The 22,374-nt window shown below is 45.2% G+C and overlaps 3 protein-coding genes across 3 annotated transcripts; 1 reads left to right on the top strand and 2 right to left on the bottom strand.

Annotated features, from left to right (window-relative positions):
- Window positions 1-427: 427 nt before the first annotated feature.
- Window positions 428-6,842, bottom strand: eif2a (eukaryotic translation initiation factor 2A). Its single transcript, XM_068705316.1, has 16 exons — window positions 6,739-6,842; window positions 5,473-5,542; window positions 5,324-5,395; window positions 5,092-5,210; window positions 4,724-4,823; window positions 4,507-4,589; window positions 4,329-4,402; window positions 4,106-4,250; window positions 3,889-4,005; window positions 3,033-3,189; window positions 2,781-2,865; window positions 2,282-2,614; window positions 2,028-2,129; window positions 1,638-1,751; window positions 1,149-1,214; window positions 428-907 (listed from the first exon to the last, which is right to left on the bottom strand). The coding sequence occupies exons 1-16, from the start codon at window positions 6,764-6,766 to the stop codon at window positions 842-844; spliced, it is 1,731 nt and encodes a 576-aa protein (XP_068561417.1). The 5' UTR covers window positions 6,767-6,842; the 3' UTR covers window positions 428-841.
- A 673-nt stretch (window positions 6,843-7,515) lies between these two features.
- serp1 (stress-associated endoplasmic reticulum protein 1) lies at window positions 7,516-9,599 on the top strand. The gene is made up of 3 exons (XM_068705328.1): window positions 7,516-7,793; window positions 8,429-8,501; window positions 8,972-9,599. The coding sequence occupies exons 1-3, from the start codon at window positions 7,710-7,712 to the stop codon at window positions 9,010-9,012; spliced, it is 198 nt and encodes a 65-aa protein (XP_068561429.1). The 5' UTR covers window positions 7,516-7,709; the 3' UTR covers window positions 9,013-9,599.
- Window positions 9,600-10,027: 428 nt separating this feature from the next.
- Window positions 10,028-18,754, bottom strand: mmp23bb (matrix metallopeptidase 23bb). Its single transcript, XM_068707841.1, has 8 exons — window positions 18,316-18,754; window positions 17,359-17,465; window positions 15,341-15,495; window positions 14,980-15,147; window positions 12,446-12,610; window positions 11,798-11,908; window positions 11,596-11,722; window positions 10,028-10,772 (listed from the first exon to the last, which is right to left on the bottom strand). Exons 1-8 carry the CDS (start codon window positions 18,361-18,363, stop codon window positions 10,580-10,582), a joined length of 1,074 nt encoding a protein of 357 aa, XP_068563942.1. The 5' UTR covers window positions 18,364-18,754; the 3' UTR covers window positions 10,028-10,579.
- Window positions 18,755-22,374: the final 3,620 nt, after the last annotated feature.

The following is a 22,374-nucleotide window of genomic DNA, read 5'->3' as shown; positions in this document are numbered from 1 at the left end:
GTGTTGCTGAAGAGGGACTAAGACGCAAGGAAAGGACACAAGTGAAGGAAACGGGGATGCAATTAAGAGACTTGCGACGTACCGTATGACGTCATGAACACGAGGTCATCGATGACATCATTTTAATTGGTTATAATATATTAAAGACATGAATAAATAGAAGTAGCCTACAGATCTAACAGGAAGTGACTGTTTCTGTGACTTCCTGTTCGTCCACTTCATCTCCACCAAGAACAACTTCCTGTCATGTGACCAGAGTGAGGAGAACATGACATGTCGTTGAAAGCTCCAGATGAAGACAGTAAGTGGACCTTTGAGGTCACTTACACATGAACAACACTTTACTACTTTATCAGTTCACAGAACACCCGAGGTCCTTGAACGTCTCATGAAGAGAACTCTGGAAACAAAATGACTGAAAACAAACTTTATGGTTTCATTCAGGCTTTTATTTTGAAAGGAACACTGTCAAAAGCTTCAGCATCTGTACACATGTTGCATAGCAACAGGGCTTCAAACACACACACACACACACACACACACACACACACTAAACTACAACTCCCAGAATTCCTTTGGGCAGCCTCCAGAAAGAGGAGTGAACTGATGCTCTAACCAAATATCCAATCAGATCGTGACTGTGGGAGGAGTCAATCGTGACCACACACCCTCCTCACCTAAGCTCCGCCCCTCCTCACCTGTCCGGTAAAGAAGACCAAGAAACTGAGAAACAGATGCAACTTCTTTAAGACACAGTGTGTGTGTGTGTGTGTGTGTGTGTGTGTGTGTGTGGGTGGGTGTGTGTGTGTGTGAGAACGGAGGGGGCGTGGCCTGTAGCCCTCTACTGTTCGATCTGCAGCTCCTCCAGCTCCTTCAGCAACTGATCCTCTTTCTGCAGCTTCTCCAGCTGAATAAATCAAACACACCTTCAGATACAGAGCTGATCAATAATCTATAACGAGTGTATTAACGTGTATAAACGTGTGTATAAACGTGTGTATAAACGTGTGTATTAACGTGTATAAACGTGTGTATTAACGTGTATTAACATGTGTATTAACGTGTATTAACATGTGTATTAACGTGTATTAACATGTGTATTAACGTGTATTAACATGTGTATTAACGTGTATTAACATATGTATCACCTGGTTTTTCTGCAGAACTTTTCCAGACGCCTGCTGATCCTTCAGCTCCTCGATGGCTTTAAGTTTCTGTGAGACACAAACACATCACTAAACACACTGACCAATCACAACACAGAACACACTGACCAATCAGAACACAGAACACACTGACCAATCACAACACAGAACACACTGACCAATCACAACACAGAACACACTGACCAACCACAACACAGAACACACTGACCAATCACAACACAGAACACACTGACCAATCACAACACAGAACACACTGACCAATCACAACAGAACACACTGACCAATCACAACACAGAACACACTGACCAATCACAACACAGAACACACTGACCAATCACAACAGAACACACTGACCAATCACAACAGAACACACTGACCAATCACAACAGAACACACTGACCAACCACAACACAGAACACGCTGATGGATCCAGACCAGGACCGGCTCATGAATCAAAGACTTTATCTTCACCTTCTTTACGTTCTTTATCTTCTTGTCAGTCTCGGGGTCGCCACTGCTCGGCTCCGATTGGCTGTTACTGATGTGGGCGGGGTCAGATGGAGGTTCAGGTTCAGGCTTCGTCTCCTGCACAATAATTATCATTTTAATACTGAATATTAATACACATCACGTAAATGTCTTTGAATAAAAAAGCTGTGTGATTGGCCAACATCAGTTAAGCTGGTCCTAACTTTAGAGCCGTGTGATTGGCTAACATCAGGTAAGCTGGTCCTAACTTTAGAGCCGTGTGATTGGCTAACATCAGTTAAGCTGGTCCTAACTTTAGAGCCGTGTGATTGGCTAACATCAGTTAAGCTGGTCCTAACTTTAGAGCCGTGTGATTGGTCAACATCAGGTCACCTGTTTAGCTTTCTTGGCTTCTCGTTTCTTCTGGTTCTTCAGAGCTGATTTAGAGACACTTTTCTCTCCTGGACGCAGGTTCTGAGGAAGCTCCTCCTCATGCTGACAGAAACAAACATCATCATCATCATCGTCACGTCTTTTTGCGAGGACATTCCAGTGGTGGAATGTAACCGAGTACATTTAGTACTGAACTGAAGTACGTATTTGAGGTGTGCGATGGACGGTAAACCAGTTCAGGACTGGTTCCTCACCAGTTTGGAGCTGGGCGTGGCCGGCAGGTGTCTGAGTGCAGGTGGGCGGTAGGCCTGAGTGGGCGGGGCCTGTGTGGTCCCCAGCTCGCTGGGCGCCGCCTGGTACTTGATGGGCCGCACGGGGAAGCTGCCTTCGGGAACCGGCTGCCAGCGGACCTCCCACAGCTCTGAGCCGGGCGCCGCGTCCTGTTTGTGCAGCACAGAGCCGGTGTAGTGCCAGATCTTAAACCCGTTACTGACCCGCAGCCGGGGGGAACACGTCGCCGTGACGACGTGCTCGCCGTCCGGACACCAGGAGAAATGTGTGGCGTCTGGTGCCTGAGGTTTGGACACCTGGGAGGACACATGGGTTGGATTAAAGCCGGTACCTGGAGGTCTTCAGGACAGGAAGTGACTCACCTCTTCATCAGAGTGGACCAGGAGGACACGTGGAGTTCCTCAGGGCTCAATCATAGATCCTCATCATTTCATTATCAGTTATTATATTGTTCTTCTTCACCTGTTTGTACTTCTTGGTGTCCCAGACCTCCATCTGACCCCGCAGGTTCCCGAAGCCGGCCAGGACCAGGATGTGACCCTGAGGACTGAAACCAGATCAAACATGGGGTTCATCATGAAGTCCACAGAGTTTGTCCTCTAGTGGACATTAGAAGAAGTGCAGCTCGGAGGCTGCTGATTGGCTCCATGAAAACCACCTCAACAGGAAGTGTTGTGGCGTCCCCCTAGAGACCGGGACCGGGTGGATCCTCACCTGTAGTAGGCGGCATTGCGTGGTCCGGTTCCAAAGTCGAACAGCGGGTCACACTTGAGGCTGTAGACGGTGGCTTTGGCCGGCATGAAGCCATAGACTACGCAGAACTCTGTAGAGCTGGGACTCCAGACCACGTCGTAGATGGGACCGTTCTTCTCTGGTTCCAACAGAGAGACACAACATCAAGACCTGATCCTTCAGACTTCTGCTGCTGATATTATATATAATTATAATTAATAAAAAGTGGACCACTGCATGAGGTAGTGGACTACAGTATGAGGTAGTGGTCCAGTATGAGGTAGTGGACTACAGTATGAGGTAGTGGTCCAGTATGAGTTAGTGGACTAGAATGAGGTAGTGGACCAGTATGAGGAAGTGGACTACAGTATGAGGAAGTGGACCACTGTATGAGGAAGTGGACTAGTGGACCAGTATAAGGTAGTGGACCAGTATGAGGTAGTGGACTACAGTATGAGGAAGTGGACCACTGTATGAGGAAGTGGACTAGTGGACCAGTATAAGGTAGTGGACCAGTATGAGGTAGTGGACTAGAATGAGGTAGTGGACCAGTATGAGGAACTGGACCACTGTATGAGGAAGTGGACTAGTGGACCAGTATAAGGTAGTGGACCAGTATATGGTAGTGGACTACACTATGAGGTAGTGGACCACTGTATGAGGAAGTGGACTAGTGGACCAGTATAAGGTAGTGGACCAGTATGAGGTAGTGGACCAGTATGAGGTAGTGGACTACAATATGAGGAAGTGGACCACTGTATGAGGAAGTGGACTAGTGGACCAGTATATGGTAGTGGACTACACTATGAGGTAGTGGACTACAGAGTGCAGGTCTCACGTAGCTGAACCAGAGCCGTCTCTCCGCTCACTGACAGGAAGTGAAGCGTCTGCTCTCCGTAATAAGAAGCTCCACTTTTATCCACCTCGGTACTCGCCGTCACCAACACTGCAGAGGCTGAGAGACAGGAACCAATCAGTAGGAGTCAAAGAATGCTAGAGTAAACACTGCTGGTCCAGGACCACCAGGACCTCCAGGACCAGGACCGCTCCCCCACCTTTCTTGTTCCACTGCATGCTGACTCTGTCGGCCTTGAAGAAGCTCTTGTTGGCGAGTGCAGCAGTGGGTCCTCCCAGCACCGGGTACTGGTACAGACGGACAAACGAGGGGGCTCCTTTAGTGCCGGGGACGTAGACCGCGACCTGGAGGGGACAGAAGGGACCGGGATGGGACCAGGATCAGGGTTCAGACCTCGTACTCTCTCAGTGCTGGATGCTCACCTTGCTGGGCGGACCTCCGGGAGACAACACGAAGTCGGACACTTTCTGCATGTGGAGCTTGTTGGAGATCAGGTCTGAAAAGACAAACGGCATCAGCTGGACAGAGCGGATCTGATCCTGGTCCTGGTCTACAACCAGAGAGGAGTGGTCTGCGTCGGGTCAACGCGTGTTTTCTTACTGAAGTCGTTGTTCTCGTAGAAGTGCAGCTCGTTGTTGACGCTCCTCACCGACAGCTTCTCGTCTTCAGACCAGCTGGGACACCTGTAGCCAATCACAGCACAGCGCTGCAGAATGACACACACACACACACACACACACTGTTTCTGTGTGTGTGTGTGTGTGTGTGTGTGTGTGTGTGTGTGTGTGTGTGTGTGTGTGTGTGTGCACACACTCACCATGAGTCCACCTTCTTCTGATACAGAGCTTTGATCAGCTGACCGCTCTGTAAGTCCCACAGCTGGAGGTTAGGTTCACCCTGAGCACTGTCTTTAGGCTCTGAGACAGACACACACACACACACACACACACACACACACACACACACACACACACACACACACACACACACACACACACACACACACACACAGTCAGATGTGAGGTTTGTGAAACATATATATATATATATATATATATATATATATATATATATCTAATCGATTAGATTACACAGTAGCTATAACTTTGTGACTGTGTTCAGAGACGTCTTAGCTGTCCTGACGGCCACCACTGAGTATTACTGTCTTGTTGTCTCTGTTCTTACTGCTGTACGGTTGCCAGGTGACCAGAACGTTGTTGAGAGGAGAGAAATCCAGCAGAGACGTCTTCGGGAGGTCCAACGTGGAGACGATGGAGCCATCTGAAGACTTCACCACAGAGACACTGAGAGACAGACAGAGACAGATGTAAGTGAATTAACTGTTTAAGTTTAAGTTCTATGACGTCACATCCTGTTATGGGTTCATAATATTATCATTATATTGTAGAATAGTTACTTGAGTCCGTTGCACCAGCCGAACAGCGTCCCGTCTCTGCTGAAGGAGACACACCTGCTGGACCGAGAGTCCCTGAGACACAGAGACAGGAGACACTGTTACACCTGTTACACCTGTTAAGGTAACATGCTAATGCAGTGATGTGTTACCTCTGGAAGGATGAGTGCTGCTCACATGACGGAGGACCAGAGAGGAGAGAGGTACCATCAGACCCACGCACTGAAACACACACACACACACACACACACACACACACACACACACACACAGTCACTCACACACACACACACACACACACACACACACACACACACAGAGTCACACACACACACACACACACACACAGTCACAGTCACACACACACACACACACACACAGAGTCACACACACACACACACACACACACACACACACACACACACACACACACACACACACACACACACAGAGACACACACAGAGTCACACACACACACACACACAGTCACAGTCACACACACACACACACACAGAGTCACACACACACACACACACACACACACACACACACACACACACACACACACACACAGTCACAGTCACAGTCACACTCTCTCACACACACACACACACACACACACACACACACACACAATTATGAGTTTCAGTGACACACCCAGCACTATTCATATCATTATAATTCATACCCTGATCAGACTGATCTGCTGCTGAAGTGATCAATAATAAAGATATCATCATTATCAGTATTACTGCTTTTTGTCATCATTCATATTCTATATCTACTTCAGCTCTTATAAAGTTCCCATCATTATTCTACTCTCTCTTTAAGTCTTGAACGTCTCTGAATGAGCTGTGAACCAGACTTCAGGAGGACATCTGAAGATTAAACATGTCCGTGCTGACCGGCTGAGCAGCTCTCACATTAACTCACATGGAAGACTTGTCCTGAACCAGCTCGTGCGTCTCGTCCATTCGGCACACATTTAATGTTTAAAACAGAAATCATTTCACTACTTCTCTCACTGTTTATATCCGCTCCGGGTCTATTTCACTCTCAGGTGATGTGCGCTTCAGGAGCGCGTGATCGCGTTTTAGAAGATGATTTTTTAACATTCTGGACTGTTGCTTGTGAATTTTATTAAGCCGAATAAATCAGTAGAATCTACTGATTCTAATGACGTCTCTACTTTTCTTTAGGACGTGTATTTATCTGTTAAAAGACAAATCAACAGAAAACGACACATTTTACACGGAGTTTGGCGCCAAACCAACTGACGAGAATCAGGGTCGCTGACATGCGCGCGCCTGATCTCTGCCTCTTTGATCTTTTCCGGTAGCCGGTGGTTCGGTAATAGTATCGGTGACGTCACCTTAAAAACACAACAAACTGTTTCATTAAAACTAAAAGTACCCACCTGCTAGCAGCGGGATGGGGGGCGCCATGTTTACGTGTTACCGGAAGAAGAAAAGCCGTCTACCGGAAATACGTCAGCAGTAGGCGTGTCTCTGATCAGTGCCACATCAGCGTACAGTCCGCTCTTTTCTTCTACACGTCATTTAAAAACATCTCCTTTTTAATTTATTTTAATATTCTGACATAAATTCTGTCGCTTTCACCGCCGATCACACGCGCTGTCTTCAATGAGTACAGAAAAGGTTTATTTTACACGTTTATTACGTTTGTTACGTTTAAAGCGGCGTCAAGTTGTCGGAGAGCAACCGAGGGTGACGTCACTTCTGTTTCCAAAGTAAAGCACCGTGTGTTTTTAAGGAAAATACTTTTTTTAGTTTCTGCTACTTCCTACTTCTACTACATGTCAGAGTAAATATTGTACTTATACTGCTTTACATTAATATTACTAACAACACTTTTGTACTTTTTACTTCAGTAAGATGTTGAATGCAGTACTTGTACCTGAGTATTTCTACACCGTGGTATTAATACTTTTACTGAAGTAAAACTACATTCAGTGAATCAATAATATTAATAATCAAAGAAGGTTTCAGCTCAAACTAAATGTAACTTTACTCAAATAATTGAACCTGCATGTCTTTAATTGTTAGATAACGTAATAAACATATTGACGACACACGACACATAATACTACTTTACTTTGAAAGAGTGCGCAGGAAGTGTTATTTTGACACACAGTCGCTTTACTCCGGAAGTGTCCGTGTTGGGGGCGGAGCTTCATATTTTTGAGTACGTCGACAAGAGAGAGGAGCTCCCAGTAGCGTCACGAGACGAGACGGAGAAGAAGAGGAAGAAGAAAAAGAAGAAGAATATTAAGAAGAAGAAGAAGACGAAGAAGAAGAAGAAGCTGCAGCTGCTTCGGAATAAAACAATCTACTAGAAACAGAAGAAGAAGAAGAAGAAGACGACAAGATGGTGGCTAAACAGAGGATCCGGATGGCGAACGAGAAGCACAGCAAGAACATCACTCTGAGAGGAAACGTGGCCAAGTCAGTGGTGAGTCCACCGATACTGGTTTATACTGGGTCCACCAGACCAGGTCTACAGACCAGGTTTTATATACAAGTCAGTGGTGAGTCCACCGATACTGGTTGATACTGGGAACACTGGTTAGCCTGGGTCCACCAGCAGGTCTAGAGACCAGTTTGTACTGAGTCCTCCAGTACTGGTTCTAGAGGACCAGGTTAGACTGGGAACACTGGTTAGACTGGGTCTATAGGTTTACATATACAAGTCAGTGGTGAGTCCTCCAGTACTGGTTATAGTGGGTCAACAATACCAGTTCAACACCAGTACCAGAGACCTGGTTAGACTGGGTCCACCAGACCTGGTTAGACTGGGTCCACCAGCAGGTCTACAGGGTCCCAGTTAACGTGGTGGAACAGGAAGTGGTTTGTTATTAATAACAGTCATGTTTATATGATGAACAGTAAACTCAGCTGATCAATAATCAATAATATCAATGAAGCAGTGACTGGTGATGATGTCATCAGTGACTGGTGATGATGTAACAGGAAGAAGAAAGTCTTTATAATCAATGATCTTCTGATCAGATACTAACTGTGTGTGTGTGTGTGTGTGTGTGTGTGTGTGTGTGTGTGTGTGTGTGTGTGTGTGTGTTCGTGTTCCAGAGGAGTGTCACTGAGGATAAAGGAGTTGGTCCGTGGCTTCTTGCTCTCTTCATCTTCGTCGTCTGTGGATCAGGTGACTCCTCCCCTTCCTCCTCTTCCTCCTATCACGTGATCACGTTACAGTCATTTAGCGGACGCTTTAAGCGACTTACCGCTCACATTCACACACGTCACTACGGGACATGTTCTGGGGTGAAGTGTCTTGCTCAAGGACACGTTGACGTGAGACTAGACGGAGACGGGGGTCGAACCGTCGACGGCGCTGCTCTCCACCTGATGATGAATATTAAAGTCTAACTCTCGATCATGTCATTCATTGTTGCTTTATAATATTTGTTTATTTAGTGAAACACTTCTAACAGATTAATAACAATGTTTTCATATTGTCACGTGTTTTGTGTAGCCACGCCCCTCTGACGTCAGATGAGGGGCGGGGCTTATAGCCAGTTGAAACAAAAGAAAGAACTCGTCAGAGACCTGTTAGTGACCATTGATCCTATCTATAATAATAATAATAATAATAATAATAATGTTTGTTTACAGCCATCTTCCAGATCATCCAGAGCATCAGGATGGGCATGTAATGACGTCACAGGCAGGGGGCGGGGCCAGACAATGAACCCGCCCCCTAACCCGAACCAACCGGAACATTCCTGACCTCTGACAGCCGTCTGCAGCCCACAGACAACCAAACAAACCCACAGGCCCCGCCCCCTGGAGCCCTGGACCCGCCCCTTGAATCCGCCCCTGCCCCCCCCCCCCCCCCTTATCTGTGTCGATTTAAGGCCTCTCTGACCTTCTAAAAGCCTCACGTGTGCCTTTCTGTGTTTACCTGTGCTTTAGCCCCGCCCCCTCTGATTCCACCTTATCAGCTCACGGAGGGGGTGGGGTTCACAGGAGGGGGGGGGGGGGCTCATAGTCCACCTGGTTCAGGACCAACGTTATTGATGTCTATCTGGACTCTTTACATTCCAGCTGCACACACACACACACACACACACACACACACACACACACACACACACACACACACACACACACACACACACCCCTATAGAGATGATGAAGGTCTTTTGAATCAGAAGGTTAGAGGTGTAGAAGGTGTGTTTGCACCGTGTGCAGCGTCACCTGATCCATCGTGTTCATCAATAAAGTTTCATTTGAAGAAGAAGGACGCCATGTTTGTTTTTCATGTCTCAACGTTATTGTTAATAAATCTACATGTAGTACTGGGTACACATAGTACACTGGAAACACGTAGTATACTGGGTACATGTAGTACTACATGTATCCAGTACTACATAGTACTACATTAAACTACTTCTTTGTGATTTAATAATGAAACATTTCGTTGTCTCCTTGATCAGAAGCAACGTGTCCAGTAACCACTAGGTGGTGCTGTTTGGATACAATGTGTACTTTTTAATCTCTTACATTTATTAAAAATGTTAAATATCTCATTACTATTAAATATTAAATTCACATTGTGACAGAAATAATAACAAATATGTAAAAACGTACTCTTTAAAGTAATTTTTTATATATATATATATACACTCATAAGGTGAAACAATACTTTAAACCAGGATTATTTATTATTCTAATTATTATTTTAATGTGATTAAAGCAATAACTGCAGTGACATTAATAAACATGTAATAACAGGTTTATAACACTTAACACAATAAAACGTACGGTGGCCCTGAGGGTCAAACTGTTAAAGGTAGATATGTGTTAATAATAAACAAGCTGCTGCGGTCACATTTACAGAATATGTACCGTATTTATTTTACTTCATTATGAGGACACGACATCATGCTAACATTTCTATACTTCAAAGAGGTCCTGCAGGATTAGGAGGACATGATGTCATACCTTGAGGATTACAAGGACAGGTGTCCTTAACCGTCTGGTCTCAGAGCTTTTAGAGAAACTCTACATGTGTTGAACAAACCACCAGAAGTCATGTAAAAAGATCCAAACATGTTCTGAACTTCCTGCTTTGAGATCAGAGGACATTGAACATCTGATGTTCTGCAGCTCCACAGATCCAAACGTATCAATCTGTCATTCTACAAAAGTTAAAACCAGCACCTCCCTTCATCTCGTTATTCATGGTTTTGTCCTCCATCCTGGTCCTGGTCCTGGTCCTCAGATGTTGGAGGGCGGGTCTGGCTTCAGTCGGATGGACCAGGAGTTGGCGGACACGACGTCTCCCCGGCGGTGGATGCGACAGGTGTAAACGCCCTCGTTGAACTCGTTGGCGACGATGCGGAGGTCTCGGTCCTTCATGACGATGTAACCGGGGATGGAGGTCAAGATCTGCTCGCCGTCTTTATACCAGCTGAAGAAAACAGAGCCGCAAAGAGAAGAGACGGAAGAGATGGTTTAGGTTTCACAATCTTTTCTTTCCCCATGAACTTTCCTCCACTGATGGTGAGACTAAAGCCACAATTCCACCTGACGTGGTTTAGTTCCTACTATACTACTGCAGCACTGTTCCACTGCTCCTACTTTTCCCACTCCACCACTGTTCCACTGTTCCCACTCCACCACTGTTCCCACTGTTCCCACTCCACCACTGTTCCACTGTTCCCACTCCACCACTGCTCCCACTGTTCCCACTCTACCACTGCACCCACTGTTCCCACTCCACCACTGTTCCCACTCCACCACTGTTCCCACTCCACCACTGCTCCCACTGCTCCCACTCCACCACTGCTCCCACTGCTCCCACTCCACCACTGCTCCCACTCCACCACTGTTCCACTGTTCCCACTCCACCACTGCTCCCATTATTCCCACTACTCCACTGTTCCACTGCTCCCACTGTTCCACTACTCCACTGTTCCCACTGCACCACTGTTCTGTTCCCACTGTTCCATTATTCCCACTGTTCCACTGTTTCACTAGTTCATCAATTCTACACTCAGACATATCTTGTTGTCTCCAGAGCTTTTAATCACATCTCATGATCTTCCTCGTGGGTGGAGTTGCCAAAGCTGTTTGTCAAAGCTGAAGAACAAACGTTGTTATTTATAACAGAAGTAATAAAATATTAAAATGTTTCTGTCGACGTAAACTTGATACATTTGATCTCTTTGATGTCATTGTATAAACTGAATAATGGAATAGATAATCATTAGTATTAGTGGTGATCAGCTGACCTGACTTTGGGCGGTGAGCGGAGGTTCTTGGTTCCACAGCGGAACCCGACCACCTTCCCTCGAGGAACCATCTTGATCTTGACGTTGGCCGGAGGCGGCGTTGGCGTGGCAACCGCCTCCAAAGGCTCTGGGAGACAGGAAGTGAGATTTAAACCAGAGACGAGAGACGGACCTCAGAGAGACAATCAGGGTTGAGCTTCACCGTAACAGAGATCACATCTCTGAGGACAGTTCTTCTTCATGAAGGTTCTCCTCCGCTCACAGAAACCCAGACGAGCCCACGGACCACAGACCCGCTTCTTATCCAGACAACCTGTGGACGGACAGCAAGAATCACAACCTGTACTGTGGTAAGAGTTCTGCAGGAAGTATCACAGCCTGTACTATAAGTACTACAGCAAGTATCATAGATAATAGATAGATTCAAATCCAGACAACCTGTGGACAGACAGCAAGAATCACAGCCCTTACTGTGGTAACAGTACTACAGGAAGTATCACAACCTGTACTATGAGTAGTATAGTAAGCATCACATCCTTTACTATAGTAAGAGTACTGCAGGAAGTATCACAACCTTTACTATAGTAAGAGTACTGCAGGAAGTATCACAACCTTTACTATGGTAAGAGTACTGCAGGAAGTATCACAACCTTTACTATAGTAAGAGTACTGCAGGAAGTATCATATCCTTTACTATGGTAAGAGTACTGGAGAAAGTATTCACATGTATTTACAGAGTTTCCACAACATGAATTCAGAAATGGTTCTTTAACAACTTTGTGTTTCTGATAACATGCAGATACTGAGTGACCTTTATTGTGAAACTCCCACAGGAAGTGCTGGGTGTTACCATAGAGCCTCTGGATGCCCCACACGTCGTCCTGGGCCACGTTCCTCTGACCCGTGTACGTAGCATTAGGATGCATCAGAGCCTGAAGGTCTCTGGAGTGCCACAAACCGAGAGCGTGACCGATCTCATGAGCCGCCACCTGGACCAGGTCATTCAGCCACACACCTGTAGAGAGTCACATGACCAACACCTGTAGAGTCACATGACCAACACATTACATTACAGTCATTTAGCAGACGCTTTTATCCAAAGCGACTTACAATAAGTGCATCAACATTGGTAATCAAAAGAACTACTAGTCACCAGAAGTCATAAGTACATTTCCTTTAAACAAGCATCTAAGAGCCTGAAGCAGAGCAGAACTCAGAGCCAAAGTACAGAAACAAGAGAAACAGTTAGTGCTATAAGTAATACGAATACAATAAGTGCAACAAGCTAGTATGAAAACAATAAGTGCTAAGTGGAAGACTCAGGGTAGCACTTCCTGAAGAGGTGGGTTTTCAGCCTGCGCCGAAAGATGGGCAGCGACTCCGCTGTCCTGACGTCAGTGGGAAGTTCATTCCACCACTGAGGAACCAGGACAGGAAACAGCCGTGACCGGGTCGATCGGCCGCCAGGACTTCTGAGTGACGGGGCGACCAATCGCCCCGAGGCAGCAGAGCGAAGTGGTCGGGCGGGGGTGTAGGACTTGACCATGGCCTGGAGATAGGAAGGAGCTGTTCCTTTCACTGCCCTGTAGGCTAGCACCAGAGTCTTAAACTGGATGAGCTCTTACAGGTAGCCAGTGTAGAGAACGGAGAAAGGAAGTTGTGTGGGAGAACTTGGGGCGATTGAACACCAGGCGAGCTGCGGCTTTCTGGACGAGCTCCAGAGGTTTGATGGCCGACGCCGAGGCTCCGGCGAGTAGAGAGTTGCAGTAGTCCAGGCGGGAGATGACAAGAGCCTGGATGAGAACCTGCGCCGTCTCGTCAGTCAGGAAGGGACGAGTCCTCCTGATATTGTAGAGCAGGAATCTGCAGGAGCGTGTAACGGATGAAATGTTTGCCGAGAATGACAGTTGGTCATCCAGGGTCACACCCAGGTTCCTCGCAGTCCGAGTTGGCGTCACCACGGTATCATCAATGGTGATGGACAGGTCCCGGTGCGGGCAACCCTTCCCCGGGAGGAACAGTAGCTCAGTTTTGTCTAGGTTGAGCTTGAGGTGGTGTGTCGTCATCCACTTCCAGATGTCAGCCAAACAGGCAGCGATGCGCGTCTCCACTTGGGTGTCACCGGGGGGAAATGACAAGACCACCTGGGTGTCATTGGCATAACAATGGTAGGAGAAGTCATGCGAGCGAATAACAGAACCCAGAGATGTTGTGTAGAGCGAGAAGAGAAGGGGGCCCAGGACTGACCCTTGCGGAACCCCCGTAGTCAGCATGCGTGGTTCCGACACGGCCCCCCTCCAGGTCACCTGGTAGGATCGACCCGTCAGGTAGGATGCAAACAGGGAGAGTGCAGAGCCTGAGACGCCCATCTCCTCGAGGGATGAGAGGAGGATCTGATGGTTCACAGTGTCAAACGCCGCAGACAAGTCCAGGAGAATCAGGACAGAGGAGAGAGAGTTAGCTCTCGCGGCGTGAAGCGACTCTGTCACCGCAAGGAGGGCCGTCTCTGTCGAGTGACACCTGTAGAGAGTCACATGATCAAGACCTGTAGAGTCACATGACCAACACCTGTAGAGTCACATGATCAACACCTGTAGAGTCACATGATCAACACCTGTAGAGTCACATGACCAACACCTGTAGAGAGTCACATGATCAAGACCTGTAGAGTCACATGACCAACACCTGTAGAGAGTCACATGACCAACACCTGTAGAGTCACATGATCAACGCCTGTAGAGAGTCACATGACCAACACCTGTAGAGTCACATGACCAACACCTGTAGAGAGTCACATGACCAACACCTGTAGAGAGTCACATGACCAACACCTGCAGAGTCACATGACCAACACCTGCAGAGTCACATGACCAACACCTGCAGAGTCACATGACCAACACCTGCAGAGTCACATGACCAACACCTGTAGAGAGTCACATGACCAACACCTGTAGAGTCACATGACCAACACCTGTAGAGAGTCACATGACCAACACCTGCAGAGTCACATGACCAACACCTGTAGAGAGTCACATGACCAACACCTGTAGAGAGTCACATGACCAACACCTGCAGAGTCACATGACCAACACCTGTAGAGAGTCACATGACCAACACCTGTAGAGAGTCACATGATCAACGCCTGTAGAGAGTCACATGACCAACACCTGTAGAGTCACATGTTAAAGTCAGATATGAACTAATTAAAAACATGTCCACGTCTCACACAGTCAGACGAACATACTACCCACCATGCATTGCACTCATTTCGAAGGCTGATAGTAATAAAACTGGACAACTTGTAGTACTCCCGTCTCATATACTACACTATATACTGTAGTACTCCCGTCTCATATACTACACCTGTATACTGTGTACTTGTACCTTGTTTCCAGCTGAACCTGGACTTGCCGAGGATCCAGAACTCGTGGTTGTCAAAGTGGATTTCTCCTCTCGGCGGCAGGAAGGCGTGAGCCAGTTCACCGTTCAGACCATCGAAACACGGGTGGAGAGGAGACCACCAGCAGTCAGTGTGGTTAAAGGTGTAGAAACCTAATGCACCCCCCCCCCCCCCCCCCCCACACACACACACACACACACACACACACACACACACACACACACACACACACACACACACACAGGACACAAAACACGTATTAATACACATTAAACTAGTGTCTGTCTTCCTCCTTTTGTTTGTCTGGGTTTTATTTTGAAACTCCTCCACTTCCTGTCTGCCTACCAATGGTGATGTCAGCGGCGGTGATGTCAGCGGTGGCGTTGCCATCGGTCACCTCGGTGAAGGTGAGAGGAGACACGTCGCTCCACTTAGTGAAGGCGATGCTGATGGCCTTCCTAGTGTCCTCAACATTCAGAGTGTTAGGAAACGCTAGGATCCTGAGAGACAGAGAGAGAGAGACAGAGAGAGACAGAGAGAGACAGAGAGAGAGAGAGAGAGAGAGAGAGAGAGAGAGAGAGAGAGAGAGACAGCGAGAGAGACAGAGAGAGAGAGAGACAGAGCGAGAGAGAGAGAGAGAGAGAGAGAGAGAGAGACAGCGAGAGAGACAGAGAGAGACAGAGAGAGAGAGAAACAGAGAGAGAGAGACAGAGAGAGAGACAGAGAGATGATTATCACATTTAGTAGAATAATTATTGTAAATAAATAAGATAAACACTTAAGATGATAAAGAACTGAAATACAGGATCTAACAAACCAACCCTGCAGCTGGTCCACAGAGTCCACCTCTCATCTCAGCCCTGCACCCAGCAGACCCCGAGTAGAGGATCTGGTACCCCAGAACCCAGAGACCCCTGGACCATCACCATATAAACATGTAAACAGGTACCAACAACCAACACACCTCAACCAGACCTCCTAGACTTCAGCCAGACCTCCTAGACCTCAACCAGACCTCCTAAACCTCAACCAGGCCTCCTAGACTTCAGCCAGACCTCCTAGACTTCAGCCAGACCTCCTAGACTTCAACCAGACCTCCTAGACTTCAGCCAGAGCTCCTAAACTTCAGCCAGACCTCCTAGACTTCAGCCAGACCTCCAAGATTTCAGAAAGACCTCAGCCAAACCTCCTAAACCTCAGCAAGACCTCCTAAACCTCAGTCAGACATCCTAGACTTCCGCCAGACCTCCTACACCTCAGCCAGACCTCCTACTCTTCAGCCAGACCTCCTAGACTTCAGCCAGACCTCCTACACCCCAACCCTGCAGCTGGTCCACAGAGTCCACCTCTCATCTCAGCCCTGCACCCAGCAGACCCCGAGTAGAGGATCTGGTACCCCAGAACCCAGAGACCCCTGAAGCTCTGGACCATCACCATATAAACATGTACGCAGGTACCAACAACCAACACACCTCAACCAGACCTCCTAGACTTCAGCCAGACCTCCTAGACCTCAACCAGACCTCCTAAACCTCAACCAGGCCTCCTAAACCTCAACCAGGCCTCCTAAACCTCAACCAGGCCTCCTAGACTTCAGCCAGACCTCCTAGACCTCAACCAGACCTCCTAAACCTCAACCAGGCCTCCTTAACTTCAGCCAGACCTCCTAGACCTCAACCAGACCTTCTAGACTTCAGCCAGACTTCCTTGACCTCAACCAGACCTCCTAGACTTCAGCCAGACCTCCTAGACTTCAGCCAGACATCCTAGACCTCAACCAGACCTCCTAAACCTCAACCAGGCCTCCTAGACCTCAGCCAGACCTCCTAAACCTCAGTCAGACATCCTAGACTTCCGCCAGACCTCCTACACCTCAGCCAGACCTCCTACTCTTCAGCCAGACCTCCTAGACTTCAGCCAGACCTCCTACACCTCAGCCAGACCTCCTACTCTTCAGCTAGACTTCCTAGACTTCACCCAGACCTCCTAGACTTCACCCAGGCCTCCTACACCTCAGCCAGACCTTCTACACTTCAGCCAAACATTCTAGACTTCAACCAGACCTCCTACACCTCAGCCAGACCCCCCAAAACTCAGCCAGACCCCCCAAAACTCAGCCAGACCTCCTAGACCTCGGCCAGACCTCAGACAGAGATCCTAGACCTCCTATACCTCAGCAAGACCTTGGCCAGACCTCCTAAACCTAAGCCAGACCTCCTAGACCTCATCCAGACCTCCTAGAGTACTTGTGGTGTGTACAAAGTAAAATCTCAAACTAAATGTTCTGGATTCATATTTGCTCACTGATTGATATACTTTCATGTATTAGTACTAGTATTATTAGTACTAGTATTGATCTCCACCTGTAGGTGATGTTGTGGTGAGTCCACTTGTGTCCCAGAGGGTTGATGGCGTAACGTCTGGTTCTGGTTCCTCTGAAGGTCTCCGTCACTCTGCTGCTGGAAGACATCTGAAAAACACAACAACCAACCAACCAACCAACCAATCAATCAATCAGTTCTTTAACCAATCAGCAGCCTCCTAGCTGAGTGACGTCACTTCCTCTGACGTCCACTAGATGCTGCTGTGATCAAACTGTTATTATTCTTATCAGTTGGATCAATATTAAAATATGAGCTGTGAAGCTAAAAGAAGGTGAACTTCATCTCCCACGATGCATTTCACCAGGAAACATACAATCTGCAGCTGGAATGAATTCAGTAACCTCATGTTACTGTTATCTCCTCTGACTCGCTGAAGCTCATGGGTAATGTAGTCCATGTGAGAACATGAAGGCTTTTGTGGTCTGAGACGTGGCAGCAGACGGAGAAATCTGTCACCCACATGTGAACCCCTAGACCTGAACCAGATCGTATGTGAGCCTCAGCTGGAGGACTTCCTGTCTCTGAACGTGAACCTCTAGACCTCCAACTAAAACCTGAACCAGATCTCATGTGAGCCTCAGCTGGAGGAATTCCTGTCTCTGAACGTGAACCTGTAGACCTCCAACTAAAACCTGAACCAGATCTCATGTGAGCCTCAGCTGGAGGACTTCCTGTCCCTGGACCTCCTGCTCCATAAACAGAACCCTGTTATCCTACCTCAGTCCAAATAATCAGAGAAGAAGAACAAGCATTGGAACAACAACAGGCTGGATTTGAGCTTTTGTTTTGAAAATAAAACAATAAGAAATACATCAATCAATAAAAATATCAATATTAAAACAACGTTACTGATTGATTTATTTAAAAAAAAATGCTGATTGAAGTTAAAATAGTTTTGTATTGATTATTGGTGAATGAGCTGACTGTGAAACTGACCTTCATCATCATCATCATCATCATCATCAGAGGAGGAGGAAGGTCCATGATGAGAACAGGACTCTACACATGACCTGTCAATCAATCAATCAATCAATCAATCAATCGACCCGTCTGTCTGTGCGCGCGTCCTCGGAAGAAGCGCGTGCTGAATGAAAACACGGATTCACGCGGTGAGTTCAGGGTTCTTCAGAACCTCGTGGGTCCAGAGGAACCGACCCGGAGGACCGAGACCCTGAGACCAGTAACCCAGCAGCAAGTCCCGATTCGAGCCCGACAGAGACCCGAACTTTCCCAATAAAGGTCCCGCTGTCCTTTTGTTCCTGTCTCCGGATCAGAGGACCCGGGTAGAGCTGGTTCCGGACCCGGTCCGTCCTGCTCGGCTTCGAAACAAACTGAGGGAACTTCTTCCTCCTCGGACAGAGAACTCGCTGCTGCAGTGAAGCTGGTCCGGAGGGGCGGGGTCAGGTGTGTGTGTGTGTGTGTGTGTGTGTGTGTGTGTGTGTGAGTGAGTGTGTGTGTGTGTGTGTGTGTGTGTGTGTGTGTATGTGTGTGTGTGGTACAGCGAGACCACATTGTGGGCTTTAACCCTTCAGGTTCAGGTTCGGTCCTTTATCTCTAAACACTTTTGATTAGTTTAAATGTGAATGAATCATTTCATAATTGAGATTAAAACGTGTTTAAATAAAGCATTTATTATTGAGCTGCTGATAAACAAACCCAGACCTGGTCCTCCTGGTCTCCTCTGGTTGTCCTCGGGTCTGGGGCCAGGTAGAGACCCCCTAAGGTGTTTCCTCAACAACAGCAGTCCAGATGTGCAGCGTCTGTCTCTCCTCAGAACATCTGTCCAAACAGCCTGCAGACAGAAAGAGACTCAGAGTCCTCCTTTACTGTTGACTGTAAATATTCAATATATTAACTAAATATATATGACAGACAGACACTTTATTAATAACACTTATGAAGTCTTATTGCAGGAATGTTCTCCTGTATCTGGATCAGTGTGTGGAGAGGGTGGTCCAGGTTATCCAATATGGATGATAGTTTCTTCAGTGTCCAGACTGTCCAGTTTGCAGCCGATGATGGAGCCTTCTGAACCAGTTTAAGTCTGTTGGTGTCTCCGGCTCCAATGCTGCTCCCCCAGCAGACTACAGAGAAGTACAGCGCACTGACCTCAACAGACTGGTAGAACATCTCCAACATCTGCACACGTTGAAGGATCGAAGTTTCCTCAAGAAGAAGAGTTGACTCATCCCCTTCTTGTACACAGCGTTGATGTTGGTCCTCCAGTTCACCCAGGACCTTGTCCTCCACCACCATGTCCACGTCCTCTCCCAGAACTCTCAGTGGCTGTGGAGCTGTCGTCCTCCTCCTGAAGTCGACCACCATCTCTCTGGTCTTGGCCACGTTCAGAAGCAGGTGATTTCTACCAGCCCACTCCACAAAGTCACCCACTACTGCCCTGTACTCCTCCTCCCGTCCGTCCCTTATACACCCAACTACTGCAGAGTCATCAGAGAACTTCTGCAGATGACATGACCCCGAGTTGTACTGGAAGTCAGTGGTGTACAAGGTGAACAGGAAGGGAGACAGAACAGTTCCCTGTGGAGCTCCAGTACCACTGACCACCGTATCAGACATCACGGATAAACTGTGGTCTGTCTCTTTATCTCTTTATCTCTTTATTTATCTCTTTATCTCTTTATCTGTTTCTTTTTCTCTTTATCTGTTTCTTTTTCTCTTTATCTCTTTATTCATCTCTTTATCTCTTTATTTCTTTATTTATCTCTTTATGTCTTTATCTGTTTCTTTATCTCTTAATCTCTTTCTTTATCTCTTTCTTTATCTCTTCATCTCTTTCTTTATCTCTTTATCTGTTTCTTTATCTCTTTATCTCTTTCTTTATCTCTTTATCTGTTTCTTTATCTCTTTCTTTATCTCTTTCTTTATCTCTTCATCTGTTTCTTTATCTCTTTATCTCTTTCTTTATCTGTTTCTTTATCTGTTTATTTTTCTCTTTATCTCTTTCTTTATCTCTTTCTTTATCTCTTCATCTGTTTCTTTATCTCTTTATCTCTTTCTTTATCTGTTTCTTTATCTGTTTATTTTTCTCTTTATCTCTTTATTCATCTCTTTATCTCTTTATTTCTTTATTTATCTCTTTATCTCTGTTTATCTCTTTATGTCTTCATCTGTTTCTTTATCTCTTAATCTCTTTCTTTATCTCTTCATCTCTTTCTTTATCTCTTTATCTGTTTCTTTATCTCTTTATCTGTTTCTTTATCTCTTTCTTTATCTGTTCATCTCTTTCTTTATCTCTTTATCTGTTTCTTTATCTATTTATCTCTTTCTTTATCTCTTTATCTGTTTCTTTATCTATGTCGTTATCTCTTTATGTTTTTATCTCTTTATTTATCTCATTTTTCTTTATTTATCTCTTTATCTCTTCATGTCTTTATCTCTCTTTCTCTCTTTATCTCTGATTATCTTTTTATCTGTTTCTTTATCTCTTTATGTCTTTATCTCTTTATCTCTTTATTTATCTCATTTCCCTTTATTTATCTCTTTATGTCTTTATCTCTCTTTCTCTCTTTATCTCTGTTTATCTCTTTATCTCTTTATCTGTTTCTTTATCTCTTTCTTTATCTCTTCATCTCTTTCTTTATCTCTTTATCTGTTTCTTTATCTATTTATCTCTTTCTTTATCTCTTTATCTGTTTCTTTATCTATGTCGTTATCTCTTTATGTTTTTATCTCTTTATTTATCTCATTTTTCTTTATTTATCTCTTTATCTCTTCATGTCTTTATCTCTCTTTCTCTCTTTATCTCTGATTATCTTTTTATCTGTTTCTTTATCTCTTTATGTCTTTATCTCTTTATCTCTTTATTTATCTCATTTCCCTTTATTTATCTCTTTATGTCTTTATCTCTCTTTCTCTCTTTATCTCTGTTTATCTCTTTATCTCTTTATCTGTTTCTTTATCTCTTTCTTTATCTCTTCATCTCTTTCTTTATCTCTTTATCTGTTTCTTTATGTCTTTATCTCTTTCTTTATCTCTTTATCTGTTTCTTTATCTCTTTCTTTATCTCTTCATCTCTTTCTTTATCTCTTTATCTGTTTCTTTATCTATTTATCTGTTTCTTTATCTATGTCTTTATCTCTTTATGTCTTTATCTCTTTATTTATCTCATTTCTCTTTATTTATCTCTTTATCTCTTCATGTCTTTATCTCTCTTTCTCTCTTTATCTCTGATTATCTTTTTATCTGTTTCTTTATCTCTTTGTCTTTATCTTTTTATCTTTATCTCTTTATTTATCTCATTTCCCTTTATTTATCTTTTTATGTCTTTATCTCTCTTTATCTCTTTATCTCTGATTATCTCTCATTTCTTTATCTTTATCTCTCTTTATGTCTTTATCTCTTTCTCTTATCTCTGATTATCTCTTTATCTCTTTAGCTAAACGCTCCACTTTGTCCAGCAAGTCTCAAACTGAGTGTTTCTGTTTGATGCTCAGCAGGTATTGAAGTTTCTCTCACAGCTTTTAATCGAATTCATAGATTATTGATTATTAACAGATGATACTTCAGAGAGAAATCTATAAATGTGATGTATAGTCACCTCTTCTTCTTCTGTGGTGCTTTAATGGCACAACATTATGTACATGAAAAATATATAAATATATACAAATATAAAGCTCAAGTGTTTCTATACAAGTCAAACTGTGTCTGTACACTGTAAACAGAGAGTAAAGTACTATATTACTTTATAAACATACAGTAGGTGGTTACAGTATACAAAGTATATAAATACATATACATACTATACATGTATATATACATATATATATATACAGTACAGCTTATGTCCATGTTACAGACTCAGTTATAATTTCAGTCTTTCTTCAAAGAAACATTGATTAATGGATTTAAGCTTCATTTCTGCAGTAAAAACAAGACAAAGCTGTAAAAACTGCTGACCGACGTTTATTATAAACTAATCTGACAATAAGAAAAGAACGATTAGCTGCAAGTTTATTGTTTGTGTTGTTGTTGTTG

The sequence above is a fragment of the Cebidichthys violaceus genome, unplaced genomic scaffold (assembly GCF_023349555.1).
Source record: "Cebidichthys violaceus isolate CVI_PGR_0920_01 unplaced genomic scaffold, fCebVio1.0.p SCAF_1, whole genome shotgun sequence".
In the NCBI taxonomy this organism is placed as follows: Eukaryota; Metazoa; Chordata; class Actinopteri; order Perciformes; family Stichaeidae; genus Cebidichthys; species Cebidichthys violaceus.
The sequence above is the reverse complement of the archived record's forward strand: the minus strand, read 5'-3'. Positions and strand labels throughout refer to the sequence as shown.